Source organism: Scatophagus argus, chromosome 5 (assembly GCF_020382885.2).
Source record: "Scatophagus argus isolate fScaArg1 chromosome 5, fScaArg1.pri, whole genome shotgun sequence".
NCBI lineage: Eukaryota > Metazoa > Chordata > Actinopteri > Scatophagidae > Scatophagus > Scatophagus argus.
Genome location: NC_058497.1, coordinates 22,305,401 through 22,327,316, shown reverse-complemented (window position 1 = coordinate 22,327,316; position 21,916 = coordinate 22,305,401). Strand labels below are relative to the sequence as shown.

The window sequence follows — 21,916 nt, the reverse complement described above, 5'->3', positions numbered from 1 at the left end:
TGAGGATTTTCCAGCACATTATCAGACAGTTGTGTCAGGAGATGATACATAGCATGAAGTATTTACTGGCAAGCCAGGCTAAATTAAGATATTACTTCCGACTTTTTCTTTCAACCCAAACATCTGACCAAAAACATGTAAACTTTTTTGGACATAAGAAGGAGGCTGTTTATTTTCTTAACATTTCCGTGCATAACTGCTGACGACCCGAGCCGCCCCACAGCAGCTCTGCGATTTAGGTATTTTGCAGCATACAAAATAAAAGACAAGCAGAGAAGCAGCCCAACGTCCCCCCATAGAAGCAAATTACGTAAAAGCAAATTCAACCTAAAGTGAAAGTGATTTGGTATGATGTTAGAACTTGTTATATATCTGCTAACACATATGTGAATCTAATAATACTTTTGCCTTTTGTCAAACTAGAAATCAGTATTTTTTTTTTGTACCAAGTCCTGTGTACATGAGAGGCTTCTGACATAGAGGTGCACTCTTATCAATGTCTTTGTGTCAAATCTCAGAGAAAAACAGCAGTCTGGTCAAGCAGACTCAGTACAACATGATGCAACTTTTCTCTGCCTGGTAATGAATACGATATCTGTGGTGCTTATTTCCACCTGCAGAGAACACCTGCATCTTATTAAGCACAGACCTGTTCTATGTACGGCCAGCAGAGGGCAACAGAGGGGCCTTAAACCAGAGCAGGTTAAAACAGATACACCTTTTCAGTGCCTGTGACTGAGTATTTTTCAAAGAGTTCTCTTAATCAAAGCACTGAATAACTTATTCATATATTTGCTCTTTTTTCTACAATAAACATTCACAGCTCCTTTCCTCCTTCGTGTTCCTCCTGAGCCATCTCCTCCTGCCCCTCATCTGTCTTAACATCGCCCTCTATCTGCTCAGCAGAGCAGGACTGCTGCTCTTCTTCCAAAGTCTCCAAACTCCGGGCTTGCTCTGCTTCCTGCTCCTCCTCTGGATCTCCCCTGGTTTCTGGGTCACTCTTTGCTAACTCATCCTCTGTTTTTTCACAGTCCCCGTCCTTCTCCTCAGCTTCTTTAAGACCGACTGCCTGTCCATATTCTGCTTCCTCTGGTGAGCTGTCGAACACCTGGTCTTTGTCCCCATTTTCTTTTGGGCTGTGCAGTTCACATGGGGACAGAGCAAAGGCCCTCCCGTCCTCTCCAGCTGACCTTCTGTGCTGTCTCGAGGGCGGGCGTCTCTTGAACGATAGCCGTGCACGAGTCTGAGTGGAAGAGCCAGCAGGGTATTCAGATCATGTTTTCAGACAAAATGAGAAAAAAAATCAATGCAACTTATAAGACAGCTAAGAATGTATATTCAGTATCAATTCATTTGTGTCATCAGATGATTTCTGGTAATTATCCAAGTTTAATTAGCATATGCGTGAGAACATGGCACAAAATGGTGGACTCTAACTAGGCTAAGGGGATTAAATCTTCAATCCCCCTTGCAACAGCACTCATGCACTACAGGGGCATCTTGCTCCAGCTTATCCAAGGCCTGCTTAAACAGAAGATGTACAACACCCACTGAGAGACACGTCAGCGAGGACGAGGGCCATGTGTCCGGCTGTGGCGTCACAGCTCACTCAGCGAATGGCGAAGAGAAACACTTCAGGTTCCTCAATGTGACTGCAGCTCGTGTTTGTTGTCGCCTCAAAAACCCAACACAAATATAATGAGGCGTGTGATCGAGGGTGAATTTAGTGTTGAAGTCCAAATGATTCCTACAGTTAACACCACAAAACTAGTCCTACCGTGTTATCAGGAGGTGCTCAGATCTATTTGTCCTTAAGATTGTCATGTTAATGTGCAATTTGCATCTGTGTGTTTACCTTGTTGATGCTTGGCAGTGGGGCGCCTTCAGGCGGGTTGTTGAAGCTGACGGGATCCTCCTCTTCGCTGGACGGATGTGAGGGCCGCAGGGTGGGGCTCAGCGGACTGGAGGGTGTGGTGGGGGACAGCGGTGCCTGTTGGAGCTTCACCTCAGGACTCTTGGGTGAAGGCAACAGAGCAGTGGGTGACAGAGCAAGATTGGCCTGCGGGAGGGGGGGAAGGAAGATCCTGAAGCCTGGGGACTATAATCTCTTAGTACATTGTGTTCTAATAAAACTTCTCAGGAAAACAATATTTTAAAATAAAGAACAATTAATATACTATAGACATAAAATGAGAGCAAAAAACTGAGACTGTCTTGTAGAGCGAGCCGGGTTCAATTCAACATAAGAGTCACTCTACTAGGAAATCCAATTAATACACAAAAGAAAGATTAAACAATGTGATTTTACATGAATCACTGGCATATTATTTAAAAAAACAATTTTAACATGTTCTTAATTAAAAGGTGAGAAGTGACAGTATCTTAGTATCTGTTTGAAAAATCTTATATAAAGAACAATATCACACATTTACAGGTAAACAGACAAGACATTGCTCTGCTGGCACCTGTCACCTTCCTGCTGCTAGAAGTATGTCAAGTGTCAAAAACAACAGCAGCCATGTTCACTCTGAGATCCCACACAAGTTAGTCCCTCCAAACACTGTCCAGGTTCAGAAGACAGTATCCTACCTGCACCGGGGAGAAGAGGAAGAGGGAGAAGCGGCAGCCTTTTTGTCCCATGCTGCCTTCAGTGTGAACTGGTAACTAAAGGAACGAAGGTGGTGAGTTACGATTCTCACCAGAGGCTGGGTGGCCCGTGATCCCATTAGCTCGTTAATCTGAGCCAATTGCAGCAGCAGGGACAATCTCTTCCCCCTTCTTCACAGCATGTGAGCAGCTCACACACCAGGGTCGACTGAACAGTGGGTGGCAGTAATGCTTTAAATATCTCAGTCTCCTGACTATACAGAGTCATGAAGACTTCTGCCTGTGTGCCACATCCTGCAACAACACAAAATATTCAAATGGTGCAAGCTGCATCTACCTGCAGTTTCTCAATGATGGGGGAGTTCTTCATCTTGATTTTAATGGGAGATGGAGAGACAACGGTTTTCTGTAAGAGAACACAGAGTTAGTGAAAAGACAAACTGATAAAATCATCAAAGCCACCATTTGAAATGTGGAAAGCTAATACTGACATATTTAGCCCAAACACAACTTTCTCAAGGTTTCAGGCAAAAGAAAAACTGAATAAATTGCCAATTTGATGTCTACTGTGTTGAAATTGTGAGGTTGCGATGAAAAAAAAGGTCATTAAACAAATCTGGATTCTGGATACCTCCTTTGTAAATCAAGAGGACTGATTTGTAGCACACTAGTTCATAAATGAACAAAAATGACTTACGTCTGATTCTTCGTTATCATCTTTTTGATTTTGCAACTTTAAGGAACATGGAGGTCTTCTTCGAAATGGAAGCTACACACAAAAAGGATGAAGGTATTGTAAATAAAATCTGTAATCACCAGCAGTCCATATGCATTCACTCAGTCTGTAGAGAATACGGAGTACTGTTCTTATACGGAGCAAAATACTTTAGTTTGTATATTTTTACATGGATACTGTGATACAGAAGAAAAAATAAAGCACCTCGTCATTCGAGGTGGGCATTGGTAGAATATGACCTTTGAACCTTCCAGCCAGCTCAGCCACAGATGGCTTGGATGGAGAATCCTTCTGGAAAAGAAAGATATTCAGTAAAACAGCTGGCAAGTACTTTGTACTAACAAAAATCACATCAATCAAAAATCTATTGTTTGTCACATTTTAAGGTTCCCATGAGATGACAGCTTTGCTGCTGAAGACCGTAGATGTGAAATGTGAGCGCAGACCAGGTACTCACATTTAATTTAAAGGATTTTTTTATGTGACCTTCCTTGATAAAAACTGCCAAACTGGACAGATTTTTCATGGAAAATGCAAACTGAGGTCAGAATGTTGTGAACCTCGTATGGCGCTCATATGGCTTAGAAAATGTTAATGCACTGAACAAAGCCAATAGTTGTAGTAATTCTCATAACGATTAAAAGATATGTCAAAGGTCAGTGATCATCCCGTAATAATCCCACAAAGCAAACAGTAATAAATACCAATAGGATAGGAATTTATAAAGCTCTCTGACACTCTTACATTGGTCCATGCACATAAACATGCACTATACCCTCAGTATTTGTGGTACCACTGTAATCCGGCAAGGGCTTGGTTCAATAATTAGTCTGTTTGGAAATCAGCCTCACTAACTGGTTAGCCTTACAAGATTACTTCTGTACCACAGTAACTTACAGGGGGACTGGAGGGGAGGAGAGACAAGAGTTGATGACAATAATAAAAGCTTTCCCAAAAGAGTAACTTAAGAGTATGATCCATGTAAATCCACAGACAGACAGACACTGACCATCCCACCCCCTCGCCAGGCCAAAGCCGTCAGCTTCGTGTAAACACTGTTTATTCTTATTCATGGACGTGTAAAACTTTGAAACAAGATGTCAGTTTTAATGAATGTGAGATATACGCTTAGCAAGCCTCGGCCCTGTTAAATGACCAGAAACTGAATGATATCATTTAGGGCAGTGACTTGCTGAACAAAGCAAGCTAAAAGAAAAACATATTCTCAGTCAGCACGCCATCTGCTGAGAGCCATTTTGTGTTTAAACGAGAAGATGTTAGAAGATAAAGAACATGTTTCACTTCCCTGCAGACGGGTTGAGAAACACAGCAGGGAGGGTGAACATGTAAACTAAAAAAAGCAAGACTCGACCAGCGTGTTGAGTTCTATGCTGTCCTGCCAAATAGCGCGTTTTGTGGGTTTGGACACAGGAAGTGAGCCTCTCTCTCCACAGCTGTTCAACATCACCCCGCAGCCTGTGACAGGAGGGACCTGTCCTTGCAGCCTCACACTGTTATCACTCCTTGGCTCCCTTAGCTTAAGTCTCTCCCACTATTCCCAAGCTGATTGCTAAACTTCCCTCCTCCATGCTGCCCTTTGATGACCATTAACTCACTCCACATATCTGTGGCCTAAGTGATAATTTGGCTGATGGCTGCAGGCTGGAATGTGCATGGACATAAGCCTTGAAAACAAACACACCAGCCTTACTTTGTTGTACAGGTCCTAGTCTATTTTGTGCCAAGCGTTTGGACTGCGAATGGGTCGAGACATTTGTTTACAGCATGACGGAAGAGCTGAGCCATGCCAAGACCGTGCCATGTAACGATCTGCATGGTGCAGTCACTGCTTGTGGTTTCATACTACATTGCATTTCCATCATACTTTTGTTGACTGCATTAAAGCCCTGCTCACAGCTGCCAGTTCTGTCACATTTCCTGGGTGGGTGCTCTCAGTTCCCTCCCTCTCTGTACAGTTTGATAACAAGGATCTCCCGAGCCCCACGAACACACACACAGACACACACACACACACATTCCACATTTTAATCACACACTTTATTTTCCTTTTTCCTCCCTTCTTCTCAACATGACCTCACCACCTTGCTCGCCCCACCCAAACGTATTACAGCATCAGTTAGCCCTGCAGTGCCTCTGTTAAAGCTCCTCTGTGCCGCCTTTGTGTCCTAATCCACATCCCAGCCCTTTTCCTGAGTTCCCTTTTCTCATCCGTGATAAATAGTAATCATCAGGGACCACCCACCCTCCACACCATTATTTTGCAACCTCTGATTGTTTAACTCTTTCCTGTCCTCCCAAAAAACAAACGGCTCTTTCAGAACGTAAACTCTAGTCACAACATTGCAGGCAAAGGAAGTGGGGCTTTGTTTGTTTTAATTTCTGCTCAGATGTTTTGGGTGAAGAAAATCTAGGATTAAGTTTTTCTATTGTTCAGCTTTGATGGCAAATGTCTACCAGCCCCCTAAAATATACTATCAACCATTTCTTATTTTCCTTTCCATACCTCTTTTCCTGACATATGCTTTAGTGCAACAGTATGAAGATTTAAAAAGCTTCAGCAATGTTAGCTTTTCAACAGCTCTTCAGTTTTAGAAGAAGTGATTTATTATCCATTAATATTCTTCTATGCATCTTTTCGTAGTGAGGCCTTTAATGAGCTTCTTCTAACTCATTGCAAATACCCCCCTGACTTAAAATATACTTACAGTGCATACTGCATCAAACCTTCCAACGTTACATGAGAATACACATTTTGTTCTAAGCTTTTAATCTGTTGTGGTCAGCAATGTTATGCATAATATACACATTTTATGTGTTTTTTTCACAGTTAAGCTAAAACAATTTCACCGCTTCACTGAAATAACAAAAGAAACACATTATTTCAGCGAGCCATGTGAGGCCTTCAGTTCGTTATCAGTACTGCATATGGTTAACTCAGCTGGGACGTCAGGCTCTGTGCAAGAGTGGGAAACTTTGGTCCACTGCAGCAGAGAGCAGGGCAAACTCTATTTCTGGGGACTTCAGTCCTGGGAAAAAGCCCCCACAGCCTGGATCACAGCTCTGCTCTGTAACCCCTCAGCTCCTACGAGAGTGTGTGTCCCTGGATATGCTAGACCACATCTGAAACACACTGTGATCGAGCATACAGAGCAATTGGGCAATTGAGCATGTCTAAACAAGGAAACGATGGTGGTGGTGGAGGGGGTACTTAAAGCAGTGCCTTACCCATGTGGTTAAGATTTTTCCAAAAATGGACCTGGGTCTAAAAAGAAACAAACTATTTCTAGATTCTGACTCCCCCTGGAAACTCCTTTAGATGTCACTTGCTTTATAGTGGCACATACAGCACAGACTTAATAGCAAAAAATAAATAAATAAATAAATAAAATAAAAAACAAAAAAAGCACATTTGTGCCTGTAGGAAACTGGCATACAAGGGAACATCAGCAAAAGAATTTCATAATTTGAACCCAAAGGTCATTTGGGTTGCAGTGCAGGATGTGAACATTACTGCCTATATAACAAATCTTTTCCTATGCTATGCTGTTCCTCCTCCTTAAAAAAACTGACAGATCCACTTATGACTAGTTTGTGCCATGCATGGATAGTCTGCAGCCCCGTGAACACAGTTACCACTCAAGTATAACGTTAATGCTGCTGAGTGGCAAACTAGTAAAGAAGAAAATCGCAGACTGATTAGAAAGATATATTTCTAAATTAATTTTACTGTACTGCATTCATTTGTTTTATGAACTGCTTTGGATTCTAATCCTGCTCAATAATTAGCAACTAAAGACAGACACTTTGGAAAGGGGAAGGCGATTCTCTACCATATGTGCTATTGGTCACCAAAAAAAGAAAAAAAAGAAACGATGACCTCTAATATGGCTGAGCGAGTGCACGTGACCACACCTGGAAACCCTCTACAGAAGACTGCGTTACAGAAAAAGTGTGTGCATCCTCAGTGAGCTGTGTTTGGATAAGTAAAGGTTAATCCCAACCAGAGTCTTAATTTCCAGGCTGTGGATGGCGACACGAGGTTTACTGTATGACTGGCAGATGTGGAAAGAGAACACAAAGCCCGTTATTGTCCGTTCCTGTGATTCCTAGTCCCAGAGGCAGGAGAGAAGAAGCACATGATATTAGTCTCAGTAAATCCTAACATATCTGCTTGATATAACAGCGGCGGCCAGAGAGCAGCGGGCCATGTAATCTACCACTGAGCTGATAAAGATAATGTCTGACTCAGGATCTTTAACTCTTTCTGTAGGAATGATTTTGCTTTGACTCTCAATCCTCATAAGCTCTTTCTGGTGAGCCCCACGCAGTGCGGATCTGTGAAATTGCATATAAATAAAGCACACCAAAGCACAGCTGTTCACTAAGATCTTGTTCAATAAGCTCACCAAGCAGCTTCATTTTGAGTCTGCGGACTTTGTTTTCACAAGTCAGCATGTTCTGCCACGGGAAAAACCACCATAGCGAGCGGCTCCCTTCCGCCTGCACTTGTTAAGTGGTAAGAGAGCAGACAGGCACCTTCTCGCTCGCTGCCTTTCCAGGAAAACATGATGTGATTTTGGACCTGACCTCATCTGAATATCTCACTTTTCCACTGCCATCACTGGTGCTGTGTTTGTGTGTTTTTCAAATGTGCTGGTGCACTGAAGTGCAACAAGATAAATGAACACACTCATCCATGAGCAACTGTTGCCCCCGTCTCAACAGAAATGGGAGGTGCTGCAGACACAGACTAGTACTGTAGGATGGGGAAACAATAATAACTAAAACAATAAGCATTCAGGGATTAAGATAAGAATCCAGATGACCTGGGAATAGATGTAAAGTGCTGATAAAGTAAGAATTCCCAAGACTGAAATTTCTTTTTCTTAAAAGTAATAAATTTAATGACAAATGAGTCCAATCCCCAGGGAGCTTTCAAGTTTTGCTATTTAGATGCAATTTGCCAGGCAAGTTATGAAGATATGCGAACAGGTGACAGAGCAAAGCCTGTTGGTGGAATCCAGTATGATATCTCAATATGATGACCACCGAGGCTTAAGACAGACTGAACTGCTGTGCAGTGAGAAGGCGAGTGAACGATGACTAATAAAAGATGTCAAAAAATGCACAAAGCTCACTGTAAACAGTATGACCTCCAAATCTTTGAGCCTAAGCAAGGAGCCTTTGATACAAGCTTCTGCTGGCGATTCTACACAGGAACTTCTGGTATTCCCATCACAGCGACAAAAACCATCTGGACGGTGGATCAGATGGTCGACGTGTAGCACAGACATGGGATGACTTACTACAGTGTTGTGTTGTTCCTGCTGAGATTTAAAGCCACAGTGTTTGGCATCGATTCATCCATGTCAGTCTTGGGAATAAAGTCTTGGGCATAGTTTAGTTTCAAATATCTGCACTATGGGAATGGGGAGTGACATGTGGAAGGTCATGGTCTTCACACAGGGGGATGACGGAGTAACTCTGAACAGATTCAGTGGTGGAAAGTATACATATTATGTTATGTTGGGTATTTTGCAGTCGACGAGTAATAAAATCGATACAAATTAAGCCACCCGACAGTATAAAAAGAAAACCCACATCAACTTGCAACAATATTAAAATCCTGCCTTGATGCATGTGTGATTTACAGGCTTTGATTGCAGGACTTTTACTCACAGTGGAGCATTTTTTCCTAACGCTGCTGCTTTCACCTTCATAAAGAATGTGGTTAGACTGGCCATCCTATGATGGAAAGCGGTCACAGTCCAGTTTCCAAGCCACTCATTGTGGACTCTTTGGTGATACTGAGTTGTCTTCATCTCAGCCAGCCAGTCATTGTTAATTAGACATTTTTTCTTACCTATCATGTACCCAGTCCTTCCAAAAGATCCACCGGTTGATAACAAGCTCAAACTTGCAGCATGTGCGCCTGCCTTTAAAGCTGCGAGGACCTGAAATCTCAACATTTCTCCCAGTTTGTCCCTGGTAAGGTAACCAAAATAAAATGTAGAGCTTGAGCTGCTGCAGCTTGCAGCTTGTATTGTGTTTGCACTCCTTTCTGCAAAAAAAGGAAATAAAGAGGATGGCCACATGCCAAATTCAGAACAGGGTGGTTGAGAACATGCATGCAGTATGGGTTAACTGTTATCGCGAGATTTGGAAGCAAGTTATAAAGTCAGGATGATGTTTTTTGGACTTTTCCACTTCCTCTGCGTGTTCTCAAAACACGTCACGTTTTTAGACTTGATACTGACAGAGGCTGTGCGGTATGTAACGCCGAAATCAGCCTGCGTGTATCCATTCATGACAAAACTTCCTTAATGCGGACAGCATGTGTGTTTTTCCTTTACAGATCACAGCGTCCTCCTTACAATCTTCTTCACAGTTCCCACCCGGGCTATCTCTTTGTCTCAGACCGAGACTCTGGGCCTGACGAGACCTGATAGCAGGACGCAGGGGAAAAACAAGCCAAGTGCCTGTAATGGCAGCAAATAATAACAGTGTTTAGGAAAAGAACAACTACTTTGGAAATGAAAAGAAGCTAAAGTAACCGAGGAATTACGAAATTTCATGAACCATTTGATTGGTCGTAAAGGTGAAAATACCCTCCAGCGAGCCAAGCCTCCACGTAATTACCTTTAAAAGAGAAGTCAGCATGGAGATGCTAATAAAAGCAACAAACCAGGGAGCAGAACATTTGTACGTTACAGCACAATCAGTATGATATCATACATTTTTTATTTTAGGTTAGGTTCGGACAATCACACGTCTTCTGCAAACACTTCAAATGATTCAGCCTGTGCACACTGCAATCTTCAAAGACAGTGAGCTTCTTATTCTGTTCATCAAATATCTGCTGTTTGTCATTGCCTTCAGGGTACACAGCACTGCAGAGCCAGATTAAAGTTGGACCAATAAACTTACTCCTTTACATTCAACATTCAACACCGGTGAGCCACAACACATTCTGTCACATCCTTCAGGCCTGACAAACATGTCAGACATATTTTCTATGTTTGATATTTGCAAAGCCATATTTTAAATGTCTAGAAACACGCGTTATTTTAATCAGAAATAATCTTGCCCTAATACTTTAGGGCACTGCACTGGGACACTGAAGATGTTGTGAAACAGCAAAGACAAACTGCACTAACGACAGTGAAAATATGAAGATTCTGCAAAAACTGCACTTCCTGCTGTTCACTTCTGTTTTCCAACTGATATTTAATTTCAACATCCTTGCTAAGCGCTGGTTTCAAAAGAGAATAGAGTTAAAATATGTAGACAGAAGGCAGACGACAGAGACAATACCAGAGAAAGCTGGTGCAGTTTGCAGGATGTTCTAACAGGAAGTACGAGTGGAAATGAAGTTTTTTAGGGTCACATGAGATGCTGGTGGTTTGTCCTGTTATCACTGTGGACATCCAGCTCTTCTTATCACGGCTCAGAAGCCCTTTAATCATTTTGACAAAGCAGAGCTGATGAGCTGTAAAATCGGGAAACATCTGCACTTCTCCTGTGATCTGAACACTGCGACTTACAGAGCAGGCTTCAGTTTCATACGCTTTGGGTGTCTGTTTTATGCTCAGGACGGAGTGAACCTCAGACTGCATCAGTCACACAGAGCTACAGAGGATGCTCCAGTAGCACTCTCCATGACACTGGATTATATACTGGTTCTAGTGGCAGTGGCTGTAGAACAAGAAGTAGTACAAGTATTTGTAAATAATAATAATAATGATATTAATACTGTGACATACTGTTGTATAGCAACAGAGAAAAGAAGTGACTCATTAGCAAACGTCTGGCTGCTACAGGCTGAGTTCCTGTGTTATTGGTCTCCTAACTTTACTATGGATTACATAATAAATGTGCACACCATATGGTTGGCAAGCCTGTCCCAAATACTCACTCCTCTCACTGTGTTTTGTTTTTCCATCAAAGGAGAACTACCACCCCCACCCAACAACCCAACACACACACACACACACACAGGTGCATGCGCACACACACACACCTAAACACACACAAAATTTCCAGCTTGTGTCGTTCCAACATGGGAAACACAGAATTTCCATGTGTTAATCTGCCCTTCAGGCCTGCAAGAAGCGGCTGATGTAAATCAGCGTTTGTGAACATGAACAGTTCGTTCCTATAGCCAGAAACACACGGCAACTAATGTGTGATGCCATCAAAGTGCAGAGCAGACGGGGTTTAAATGATACTGAGTGTGACTTTACAGGTATGTTTAACACTTGTTTACAGAAGCCTTAAGCAAAATGCAGCATGCAGAAATGCCTTCGTACCAAACTAAAACTCAGACGGCAGCAGCAGATGAAAACATCCCATCCCAAACTGCTAACATCTGGGAAAACTGATCCATTTTACCCCAGAATCGTTTCAGCAGTCAGATTGTTTACTGGTAGGAGTTTTCAGTAAACAGGAAGTGACACATCAAAACTTGAGAGGAATACATAAATTAGATGTCGACAGCAGCAACACAGTGTTGCGCAACCAGTGAACAAATTTCACTTTACACATTGTGGTGATGTGGTAAGACTCAGAGCATTGCTTTGGTGTCATCGTCACATCAAAATGACTTTGTAGGAAACTGAAACTCTTTCAGATGACTGTCTGAAACATCTGAAACATCCAACACCTGAACCGGACTGGATCTTACTTCAAGTTGGGAAAAGAAATCACAGGGGCTGCCATGAGAAGTGTCTCATCTTACATAAACCATCAACAGAAATCTGAGATTAGAAATCCACCAGAAACTCACTGAGGTAGTTTCTCACCAAGATCAGGTGCTCAGCATTCAGTTGAAATGCTTTAACGAATTGCCGCCCCTCTCACTTGCTAGACTAACAGCTGAAAACTGAGCTTTTAGAGACTGGACTTGTTTTGTGGGGCTTCATGCAGAAGGTCAACCTGCTTTAACCTTTAACTATAACTATTCTGTTAACCTGAGGAGGTCACCATTCTTTTCCAAATTTGATGGTAGTCAAAATTCTCTTCTTTCAATTTTGGCAACAAGAAAAGAAGAATAAGGTCTTCAGTCCAAGCTGAACAGGCCCAAAGCATCTGAGTCCCAATGTTCAGCGGTGTGAGTATATAAGAGTAGCTCTGTGGTAGGTTACTAATGTGCTCCCTCATGTGCTGTGGGGGAAAAAAAGGGTGTTTCTCTTCCTTTTTGTCACATGACATTAAATACTTGAGAATGATGTTAAAAAGTCTGAGGGAACAGCTTGTTTTGCAGGGAGGAGGCCACAAACCTGTGAGCAAACCCTGCAGGAAAAAAACTGCCCCAGCCTCATTGTGGAAGGACTTGGACAGGCTTCCAATACCATAAAGAATCACACTTTTTCTTTAGCTTCAGAGCAAGTGGGCACAGGACAGCTGGCCTTTGAGAAGAAGAAAGCAACGGCTTGTCAGCTGGGAAGATGATGGCTGGAAAACTGCTGATATTCAGAAAAATTCAGACTCAAAGCGACACAGCGACAAGAAAATCGACTAATGGTGTTTTCCCCCTGCGCATTTATCACAGAGCGCGAGCTATAGCTCATGACAGATGTGCTGTCAGCGCCATTTCCTTCCTCTTGTACCACGGTTACTTGTTATGAAGTTGTTATCACAAATCTCCTTTTAAACAATATCAGCCTGAAGCCTCAGACATACAAGCCAAAACCAAGGAGGTACGAGAGGCAAAATGCTGCTGAATCTACATGTACAGGTGTGTGTGTGTGTGTACACCTACATATCCTATCCTTTCACAGAGTTTAAAGTTATATAAAACAAATATCACAAAACTATCATATATCACACATAACAGAATATGCATTTGCAGTATATCAGCTATAATATCACAGTAAGGAGGTAAATACTGTAAAGAACACGAAGAACATTTATGTTGATGAGCGCCAACATCACGTCATTAACATCACAGGTGTACAAATGCAATATTAGTACTTGTTAAATACTAGTACACACAGGTCCAGGTTACTCCTACACTACAGCAATAACACAAACCATTAAAAAGTACTAGAAAATCTCTCACTGAGCTCCTGTGATGTAATGTTTCACTTTCAACCACATTAAATGTTAAAAACATCTGCTCAAACGGCCCAAAAGTTACAAGAGAAGAGCAAGCTCAGAGTCTTGTATCTGTTACCTCCATCCTGGGGAATGCGCCAGAGATCGTCCCCTCCTCCTGTTCTGTTTCGGCCTCCTGCAGCGAAGTGCCTGGTGCTGGTTGTGAGAAGACTGAGGAGCTTCGGGACGGACGGAGAGCAGCACCGTGTTTATATCTGGAGCCAAATCAGCCTCATGGACGAGAGGGAGGAGCGCACAACTTTTACGCGCATTTGGCTTCCTCGCAGCGCTGTCAAGTCAGCCAGGTTAAAGAAAACACCATTTCTGCTGAGGACTTTCAAAGTAAAACCCACTTTTTTCTGCCAGTTTTTGTTTTTTTTTTCAATAAACGTTAGAAGCAGAGAATAGACATTTTTAAAACATCTCGGACCATATTTACATTTTTTTTCTCCTGTCGGTCGGTTTGACAGATATAAACAATTATTATAAATTAGATACTTTTTAAACCTCCATGGACTTGTTCATGGCCAGATGGAGCTTTAGTGCATTCCAGGAAACATAAATGCATGAGAAACGGACAAAGAAATTTGTTATTCACACATTCTTATCAGTAGGTAGTAATGCAAAAGTTGGCCTGAGGATGGTTCCTACTGTAAAAGAAAAACATGTGGTTACCCAAACGTAAATCTAATCCGTTAACTTTCAGTTGTCCAATCAGATTATCAGTCGAGCCATCAGTGCTCATGCAGCAGGCCTGTTTTCCATGAGCCAAAACATTTAAGCATGTTTTTCTCTTTGCCACAACCACATGAGTTTAGATCTCCTTGTCTTGTGCCTTTGCCAGCTGATGGAAAACACCTGCTGTGACATCAGTGACTGGAAGGTGGCCAGATGAGAAACAGTTTGAAAGTTTCAACCCACAGACTGTGGTTTTCTGCACCGATTAACTCTTGACTAATAAACAACTTCTCTTTTTACCCTTTTAAACCTCAAATACACTTTCCTCTGTAGCGTGCACGTATGTCTTAGAGCTCTGATTTCCCTCTGTGCTTCTAAACAGGTTTACTTTTATTTTGAAGGAAGTATTTTCCTCACATCTGGCTGTCCCAGTTTGGAATCAGCTGTTTGAGACGGAGCATCAGCAGCTGCGTGATTGTGCTCTGCTTAAAGAAATCATTTGGAGTTGAGTTCAGATACTGAGCTGGTCCTCCGCCTGCAGTACATCCACAGTGATTAAAATATCTCTTAAATTCATATACTCCCCAGTGAGTGTTTTGCATGGTTCTATGGCATCATCATAAGCATCCTACAATTCCTGCGCAGTTAATGAAACTCTGTTTAAAAAAAAAAAAAAAAAGAAATAACATTTCAACATCAAGTATCGCTTATCGGAACTCAAACAAATCCAAATACAAAAGTGGAAAACAGCTGAGGTTAAAGAAGATTTTTTTCAGGCTGTGTGTATAAAGGCTGGATAATGAATTGCACTTAATGCATGGACCACATGCTTCGGGTTTTCATTCCAGGCCTGAATGTGCATGTCTGAAATGACTGCATTTGAAGCCTCGCCTCTTCCTGCAACTCCTTTACTACGACTTCATATGCAGAAGCATTGCTTTGACTGTTGCATGTTTCTAATGGTGTATTTCCTCTTCTGAACATACTGTGTTTTGTTTGTTCTGTTTGGTTTTCCTGTGATGCAAGTCCAGGACACCCACAGCTGACAAACATGTAAACAGCAGCTTTTCTTTGTCAGTTTTTCTCATTCTTCCTTGAAGGAGGGAGTTAACTGATTCTCCATCCTCCTGCCTCCAAGCAGGGTGGAGAATCAGTCAAGTGGTTTGTGGTGTTGGAATGTCGAGGAACCATCTAATGGACTGGTTTCTAACACACCGACAGCAGACCACATGGCTGCAGGAAGGCTGTTTCTCCTGCTGGGACGCTGACCACACAGTTCCTGACACCATCCACGCTCATGGTGGAGACACATAAAGTGACTGTTCAGTTTGATACATTCACTACAACTAAATAAAATGTATTGTTATCATCATCGAAACATTTGCTTTCAGTCACCTTTTTATCTTTTATAAAAATGCCAAAAGCAATTTGTGATTGGGTTTTCTAGGTTTGGCTGACAAACAGGGCTCTGTTGTCCAGAGAGTTTCGTTTTTTCTCTCAGCAGGCCTGAAGTCAAACTGTGTTCGTGAACAAACCCTTCACCAAGCAGATATAAATTAGCCTACAAATTGCAGGGAACTCGACTAATTTGGAGACAGAAGCGGGGCATTGACTCTACGTGCAACACGGTTAATTAAGCAACGGAAACTGTTTACTAAAAGCTTTAGAAGATGAGGTGATTAGTGCCTTATAAATGAAGCTTATTATCGTCATTACTGCATTTGACGGCGCAGTGGGAGTTTGCAAAAGACAGAGACACGTTTGTGTTGTTACCCAGCTGTGAGTGAAAGTGAGGTGGCACCGGTCTGACTCGATGTGGCAGAGAGACACAAGTTTTTATGTTAGCACAAGATGAAATCCCTCTTCTAAATAGGCCAGTGGACAACAATAGCAGATTATAGCAGATTTCACAGGAAACACTTGACCTCACAGGTGGGAAACGTTTTGGGTTTTGGTAGGAGGAAAGAGAACCAGATGAGGCCACGAGAAGAGCACCCTGGTTTCAACAGAAACCAGCCAAGGTTGCTCTGCAGATCACTCTTTTACATAACTTACATATTAGTGATGCTTCCTGTCCCCACATGCAGCACCAGCAGGGACAGAGAAGTCAGACAGGAAGTGAATATGTGTTTCTGATGGTTTGGGGAAATGGACCGAAAGGAGAAGCTGATGAAAATTTCCTACAGGAATAAGCTTCGAACTAAAAGAGCAGAGAGTTTACAAATAATGTAACCAACATAAATCCCAGGAAATGTCCAGTATTGCTCCAGTGCCTTTTTGCAACGGCCTTCGTACATGCAGCGTGTCTCTCCTGACAGCACTGTTCTTCAGCTCCCCCTTCTGGTGTAAAGCACAATTGCACTGAAATGATGTGCAGCTGTGTCAAAAAAGCATTAATCTTCAGGGAGAGATAAACTCAAATTCCAGCAAGTTTCATTAATAGCATGAGTGCAAATGAAGAGACATACTGAAGTGTCCCAAGGCAGGGCATTACAGGAGAATATGTGTAAATCCACATAGTTTCTGCCAATTCAGGACATTCCTTAAGCCTCCGTCTTCTTTGTGGTTTGGTATCAAATTGTTTTGTTTCTTAGGGCAGGCACATTTCTTTAATGATTCTGAATCAATTGTAAAATACTTCACGAATGTTAAATGAGACAGACAGCCTTCCAAACACTTTGCTTGAAATAAGGCTGATGCAATTTTGGAAAGAACCTTGAGATGAGACAAAAAGAGATTGCACAATAAGAAGCAGCAGTGATATAGTATCAGTGTTGGAGCTGTGAAATTACTTACTCAGAAAAGGTGTCATCGGTTTGCTGAACGAAGTGAAGTCATGGCCAGACCAAGCAGCCTCAAAACAAACAAACTACATGTTTCTAAAGCAGAATGATTTGAGGTGGTGTGTGGCAGGCCCGAGGGAGGTGTTGACAGCTCTGGACGAGCCGCTCGCAGACACTCTCTTCATTATCAGTAAAGAAAATAACCAACAGAGGAGTCATGCTGCTTGCTGATCTTTCCCCAGGTGATGGCAGGATGGTCTGTGGAATATTAGCTTTAACCCGCTGCTTCAGCTCCTCTGGCAGAGATGAATGGCTCGATGAAAAATAGTGCCATGAGGATGAGTCAGCCGAGAGCGACTTTGTCTCCTTGCATTTGTGCAAACCAAGGCCTGATGCATCACGAGCAAAATCACGACAGCTCCTTTTAAAGAATAAGATGGCAGAGAGAACCTGAAAAACTCTGAGTTTATTTCGGGATTAGACATAGTTCAGGTTAAAAATACACACCTTTGACTTCACCTTTCTTGCCAGAGATCGTGAAGTACAAAAGAAAAGGGACATTTTTTGTATCTGAAATGAGACATCAAAGAAGAATTGCACAACGGTGTCAAGATTATGCAAGTGCAAAAGCAATCAGCTCCACCGCTGCTGACAACCTAATATCCTTTCTCCCTCTTTGAAATGCACTTAGAGCAGCCATTACTTTGAATATGGTGATGCGGGGACGTCGGCTGCCAGCGTAAATCAGACACAGAGCACAGGTAATATAATAGCTGTGTCAGATTACATGTGATGGCCGACACGTACGCAGCCCTCAACACCTCAAGGCTCAGGTGGCCTCTGTATCGCCCACACAGACAAGAACAAACCCATTCTCAGAGTAATTTGCTTATCGAGTTGATGTTCCATCTATTCACTGGAGAGATGGTAAACAGGCACACACACACACACACACACACACAGAGTCAGATCTGAACAATTAATGGCCCACAGCTAATAGGTTTACTTGCTTTGTTTTTCTTGATTTATAAGAACAAACAACAAATAGCATAATAATTGTACGCTGTACATTAACTAAATTCAATTTTACAACAGACGAGATGACAATTAAACATTATAAATGAACAGTTATTTGGCAAACATCATCTGTCACGTCAACAAAGAGGGACCAATTTGCTGCTGACTGATGGCAAATGTGAACTGAAAGGGTGCATGTGCTCCACAAGCGTTGACACTGTACCAACAAATACTTGTGGGGGGAAATACTTGTGCATGAGGTGCAACACTGAAAATGGAAAATATAAATTACAACTTTTGGCAACTGGAGTCAAATGAATTCCTATTTTTGTTACAAGAAAAAAATGTGACACGACTGGAAATCCTCATCTGGTCTCTGTGAACAAAATGCCACTGAGTCATAATAAATCTGGTTTTTCGTTTAAGTGCTGTGGAGCTCACAGTCCTGCTTCTCCCCCTACTCAAAGACAAACTGCAGCAGGCATCCCTCCTCTACACATCTTCAGCAAGTGTCTTCTTTAGCTGCAGCTCCTGGACCTTGCAAACCATCTCTTGGTCAATGAAGACACAAACACGCCTCCAAAAACAGGGTGTGCCGTGGGGCGTCTCAGACCCCAGTCAAGCTTTCGTTCAGGGTGGAGATGTGGTCGACCACACTGAGCTGTCTCTGGCCATGGTGGGCTTGTCTGGGCCTCTGGTGCAGCAGGAAGAGGCGTTTGGCTGCAGCCCTGTACTTCCTTGACATGAGGTTGTAGACAACAGGATTGATGGAAGCGCTGAGGTAGCAGAGCACCATGGAAGCCATGTTGAAGTTCTGGCTCAGCATGGCCGTGTCGTAGTCGTCCACCTGGGCGAAGAGGTTCCTGCCGATGTGGTAGGGCAGCCAGCAGATAATGAAGGCCAGCACCACCACCACTGAGGGCGAAATAAAATTAGGAGGGGGATTTAAAAGGGGATTTAAGGAACAGTTTCACATGCTTACTGTCTTTATTGCCAAGAGTTAGAGGAAAATACACGACCCAGATATGAATTAGGTTCAAAATTTGTTTCTCAGTTCTCTGGATGAACGGACCTTTTTAATGGCTGAAAAGTAACAATTTAACGTTAAAAAAAAAGCAAACAAACGTAAAACTGAACTCAGTGTGTGGAATCACCACACTTTTCAGCAGACCGTCTTACACTTTGAGAAGATCAACACGCACACGCATGTGAAACAACCAGCATTATTCTAACTTTGACAGGTAACAGTGTATTCCTGTTGGGCTTGTTCATAACAAGAAGCTCATTAGGAAAATTAGCTTTCAAGATCTTTAAGTAACCTATGATCTATGGTCTGTGGTCACCTTTGACATTTATTAATGACCAGGAGTCATTAATATCCACAGAGCCTCTCCTTGAGCCTACGCACAGCTCATGTGCACGACCTCTTAAGTGACAGCGGCCTGTAATTGGCTCAAATACCGCAGTCACATTTTTACGATGCAAAAAATATGCGAGCTAATGAGAGCAGGCAGCGTATGCAGCAGAATCAGCACTTAAAAATCCAAACAAGAACAAAGCTGTACCAGAATTTATAGGTGAGGTAATACTGAGTCACTGATATTGATTAAGAAGCCTCTGCAGATGAAATTACCATTGATTTGTCTAACGGGGCAGTAATTTCTGAAAGAATCATAAATGTCAATTCGGTAATTAAAAGAGAGGTATGTTTGGCCTAAATAAGCCCAATTATATTTGAATTAATAATAACAATTATGCATAAATCAAAGACCCAACAGTGTGGATCCACAGAGTGAACAGATGACAGACTTTTGCTTGGAATCGATCTTGTCCTGCCGTGCGGGAAAAGCAATCATTGAGTGGCTTCTGAGACATGTCATTTTAAAAAGTAGCCCAGGACTACGGGAGCATGTAAATTTCCATTAAGGCAGATTTATGAAGCCCTCTGGTGACAATCCAATTTAGGACACAACAAATGTGGAGACAAATGACAACAAGTCTGACGACATGAGCTCTGCACAGTGTGTGTGTGTTCAGCTAATGAACAGCATTGATATCCTAAAGGGGGCATCTTGATTAAACATTTGGTCAAAACAGATTGGCCTGGCCACGGTCCTTTACTGTAAAACATGGTCTCCTGCACAATATGCCAGAGCTGCAAATTAAGCCAATCAGTATGTGCAGTGGCAGGACGCGATTAACTTCAAACAAAGCAGAATAATTAACCAGCTGATATCAACAACAACGCACGCGTTACCAGCGTTCTCTTCCTCAGGCTCACAATGACCTGTCAAACAGAACAAGAGGAGGTACGTAAGGTTTTAAATGGAATACAAATCAGTGCTTTAAATATATGTGAACGCGAGAGTTAAATTGTCTAGAGCAAACACATAACAAAGCCAGCACAGAAAACCAGAAATCCCAGATTTCTACAGAAATCTGTCAGTCTGTGTTTTTCTTTCTGCTTCAGAATCAATGAAGGACCGGCTGGCTGTGTACACAGATGGATTTCTGGTTTAAGCTTTCTGTTCACAAAGATGCTATCATTCCTGAATCCGAGTTGTCTGGTGATGAAAAGCAGAGTGGGGTTTTAGAAAACACAATCACAGGGAGTAATTCTGGATAATGTGAAATGTCCTTGCCCTTTTGCCCATTATCACCGATGATCAGTACGTACAAATTTACTGGCAAAGGTAATTTCTGTAGTCACAGTGCTTGTACAGAATGTAACACTTTTGCACTGAACTAAAAAGAAAACATTATGGAAGTGTGACACACACACACAGTGGTAGTGGTTAAGGTGTGTTTTTTCCTTCTTTTTGGCCATGATGTGCTCTGACTGCTGCCTGTCTGACATCACTTTAAGGGAAACATAACATAACATGTCTGCAGAAAAACGAATGAAGAGCCCACTCACCCAGGATCTTCACCGTTTGCCTGTGTGACCTTTCACGGGCCAAAGCACAGGGGCCCTGCAGATCATTTTTGCTTTTCCACAGTTTGCACCCGATGGAGCCGTAGAGGAAGATGAGGCAGAGCATCGGGCAGAAAAAGTAGGTGGTGGACACCCAGAGCATGATGTGCAGCTGCCCCGAGCTGATGGCGTAGCTGGTGTGCTTGCACTGCCCCGTGTTGTAGTCCGGGTGTGTGTCATTGTCATACTCCACCCCGACCAGAAAGAGAGTGGGAGCTGCAGAAACCAGAGCGAAACCCCACAAGGCGAGGATGATGTACTGCACCCTGCGTCTGGTCACCACCACCTTGCTCCTGAGGGGGAAGCTGATGGCCAGGTAGCGTTCGATGCTCAATGCCGTGATGTGAAGGATGGTGGCCGAGGTGCAGCCCTCAAAGATGTAGTGATAGAAGCGGCACACCGCCTCCCCAAACAGCCAGGGCACATACTTCCACAGGCGGTAGAGGTCGAAGGGCAGGCAGAGGAAGATGATGAGGTCGGACACCGCCATGCTTGACAGGTAGAGGTTTGTGGTGGTCTTCATGTCCTTAAAGTGTTGGATGATGAGGATGGTCATGGTGTTGCCCGTCACCCCGATGATAAAGATGAGGATGCAGATGACGGTGACTGGGATGAGGGTGGAGGTGGGGAACAGGGAGCCCTCGTAGTGGTGGTGTTCTTCTGTGTTGTACTGGTCCATGGCCTCTGCTGCACCAGCATGAAGGTCCACTTGGGGTCTGGTCCAGGGCATGCCAACCTCCGCCTTGTGTTGGCACAGTAAAGTGTGACTCGACAAGTGGCTGTGGGGAGAAAGATTACAGCACCAACCCCGTGTTTTTTCAAGTTGTATTTCTCTAAACTACAAATTTATAGTTTTTACATTTCTGCTGTTCTTTACTTTATGAACATCTACTAGCAGTACCTCCAAAAGCCTGCGTCAGTCTTCGTCAGTTTCACTGTTTGATTTTAACTAACTGCACTGCATTTCCTTGGAGCAATAATGTAAACTCTAAGGACATGCTTAAT

General features: G+C 42.8%; 2 protein-coding genes across 2 annotated transcripts; both read right to left on the bottom strand.

Moving 5' to 3' along the window:
• Positions 1-143: 143 nt before the first annotated feature.
• Positions 144-13,731, bottom strand: zgc:153184 (uncharacterized protein LOC751652 homolog). Its single transcript, XM_046389698.1, is given in 7 exon segments — positions 144-1,243; positions 1,856-2,059; positions 2,945-3,013; positions 3,305-3,376; positions 3,548-3,631; positions 13,539-13,685; positions 13,687-13,731. Coding segments are annotated over 7 exon segments (1,047 nt in total). The 3' UTR covers positions 144-817.
• Positions 13,732-17,672: 3,941 nt separating this feature from the next.
• On the bottom strand, positions 17,673-21,684 carry mlnr (motilin receptor). Its single transcript, XM_046389697.1, has 2 exons — positions 20,855-21,684; positions 17,673-18,852 (listed from the first exon to the last, which is right to left on the bottom strand). Exons 1-2 carry the CDS (start codon positions 21,639-21,641, stop codon positions 18,545-18,547), a joined length of 1,095 nt encoding a protein of 364 aa, XP_046245653.1. The 5' UTR covers positions 21,642-21,684; the 3' UTR covers positions 17,673-18,544.
• Positions 21,685-21,916: the final 232 nt, after the last annotated feature.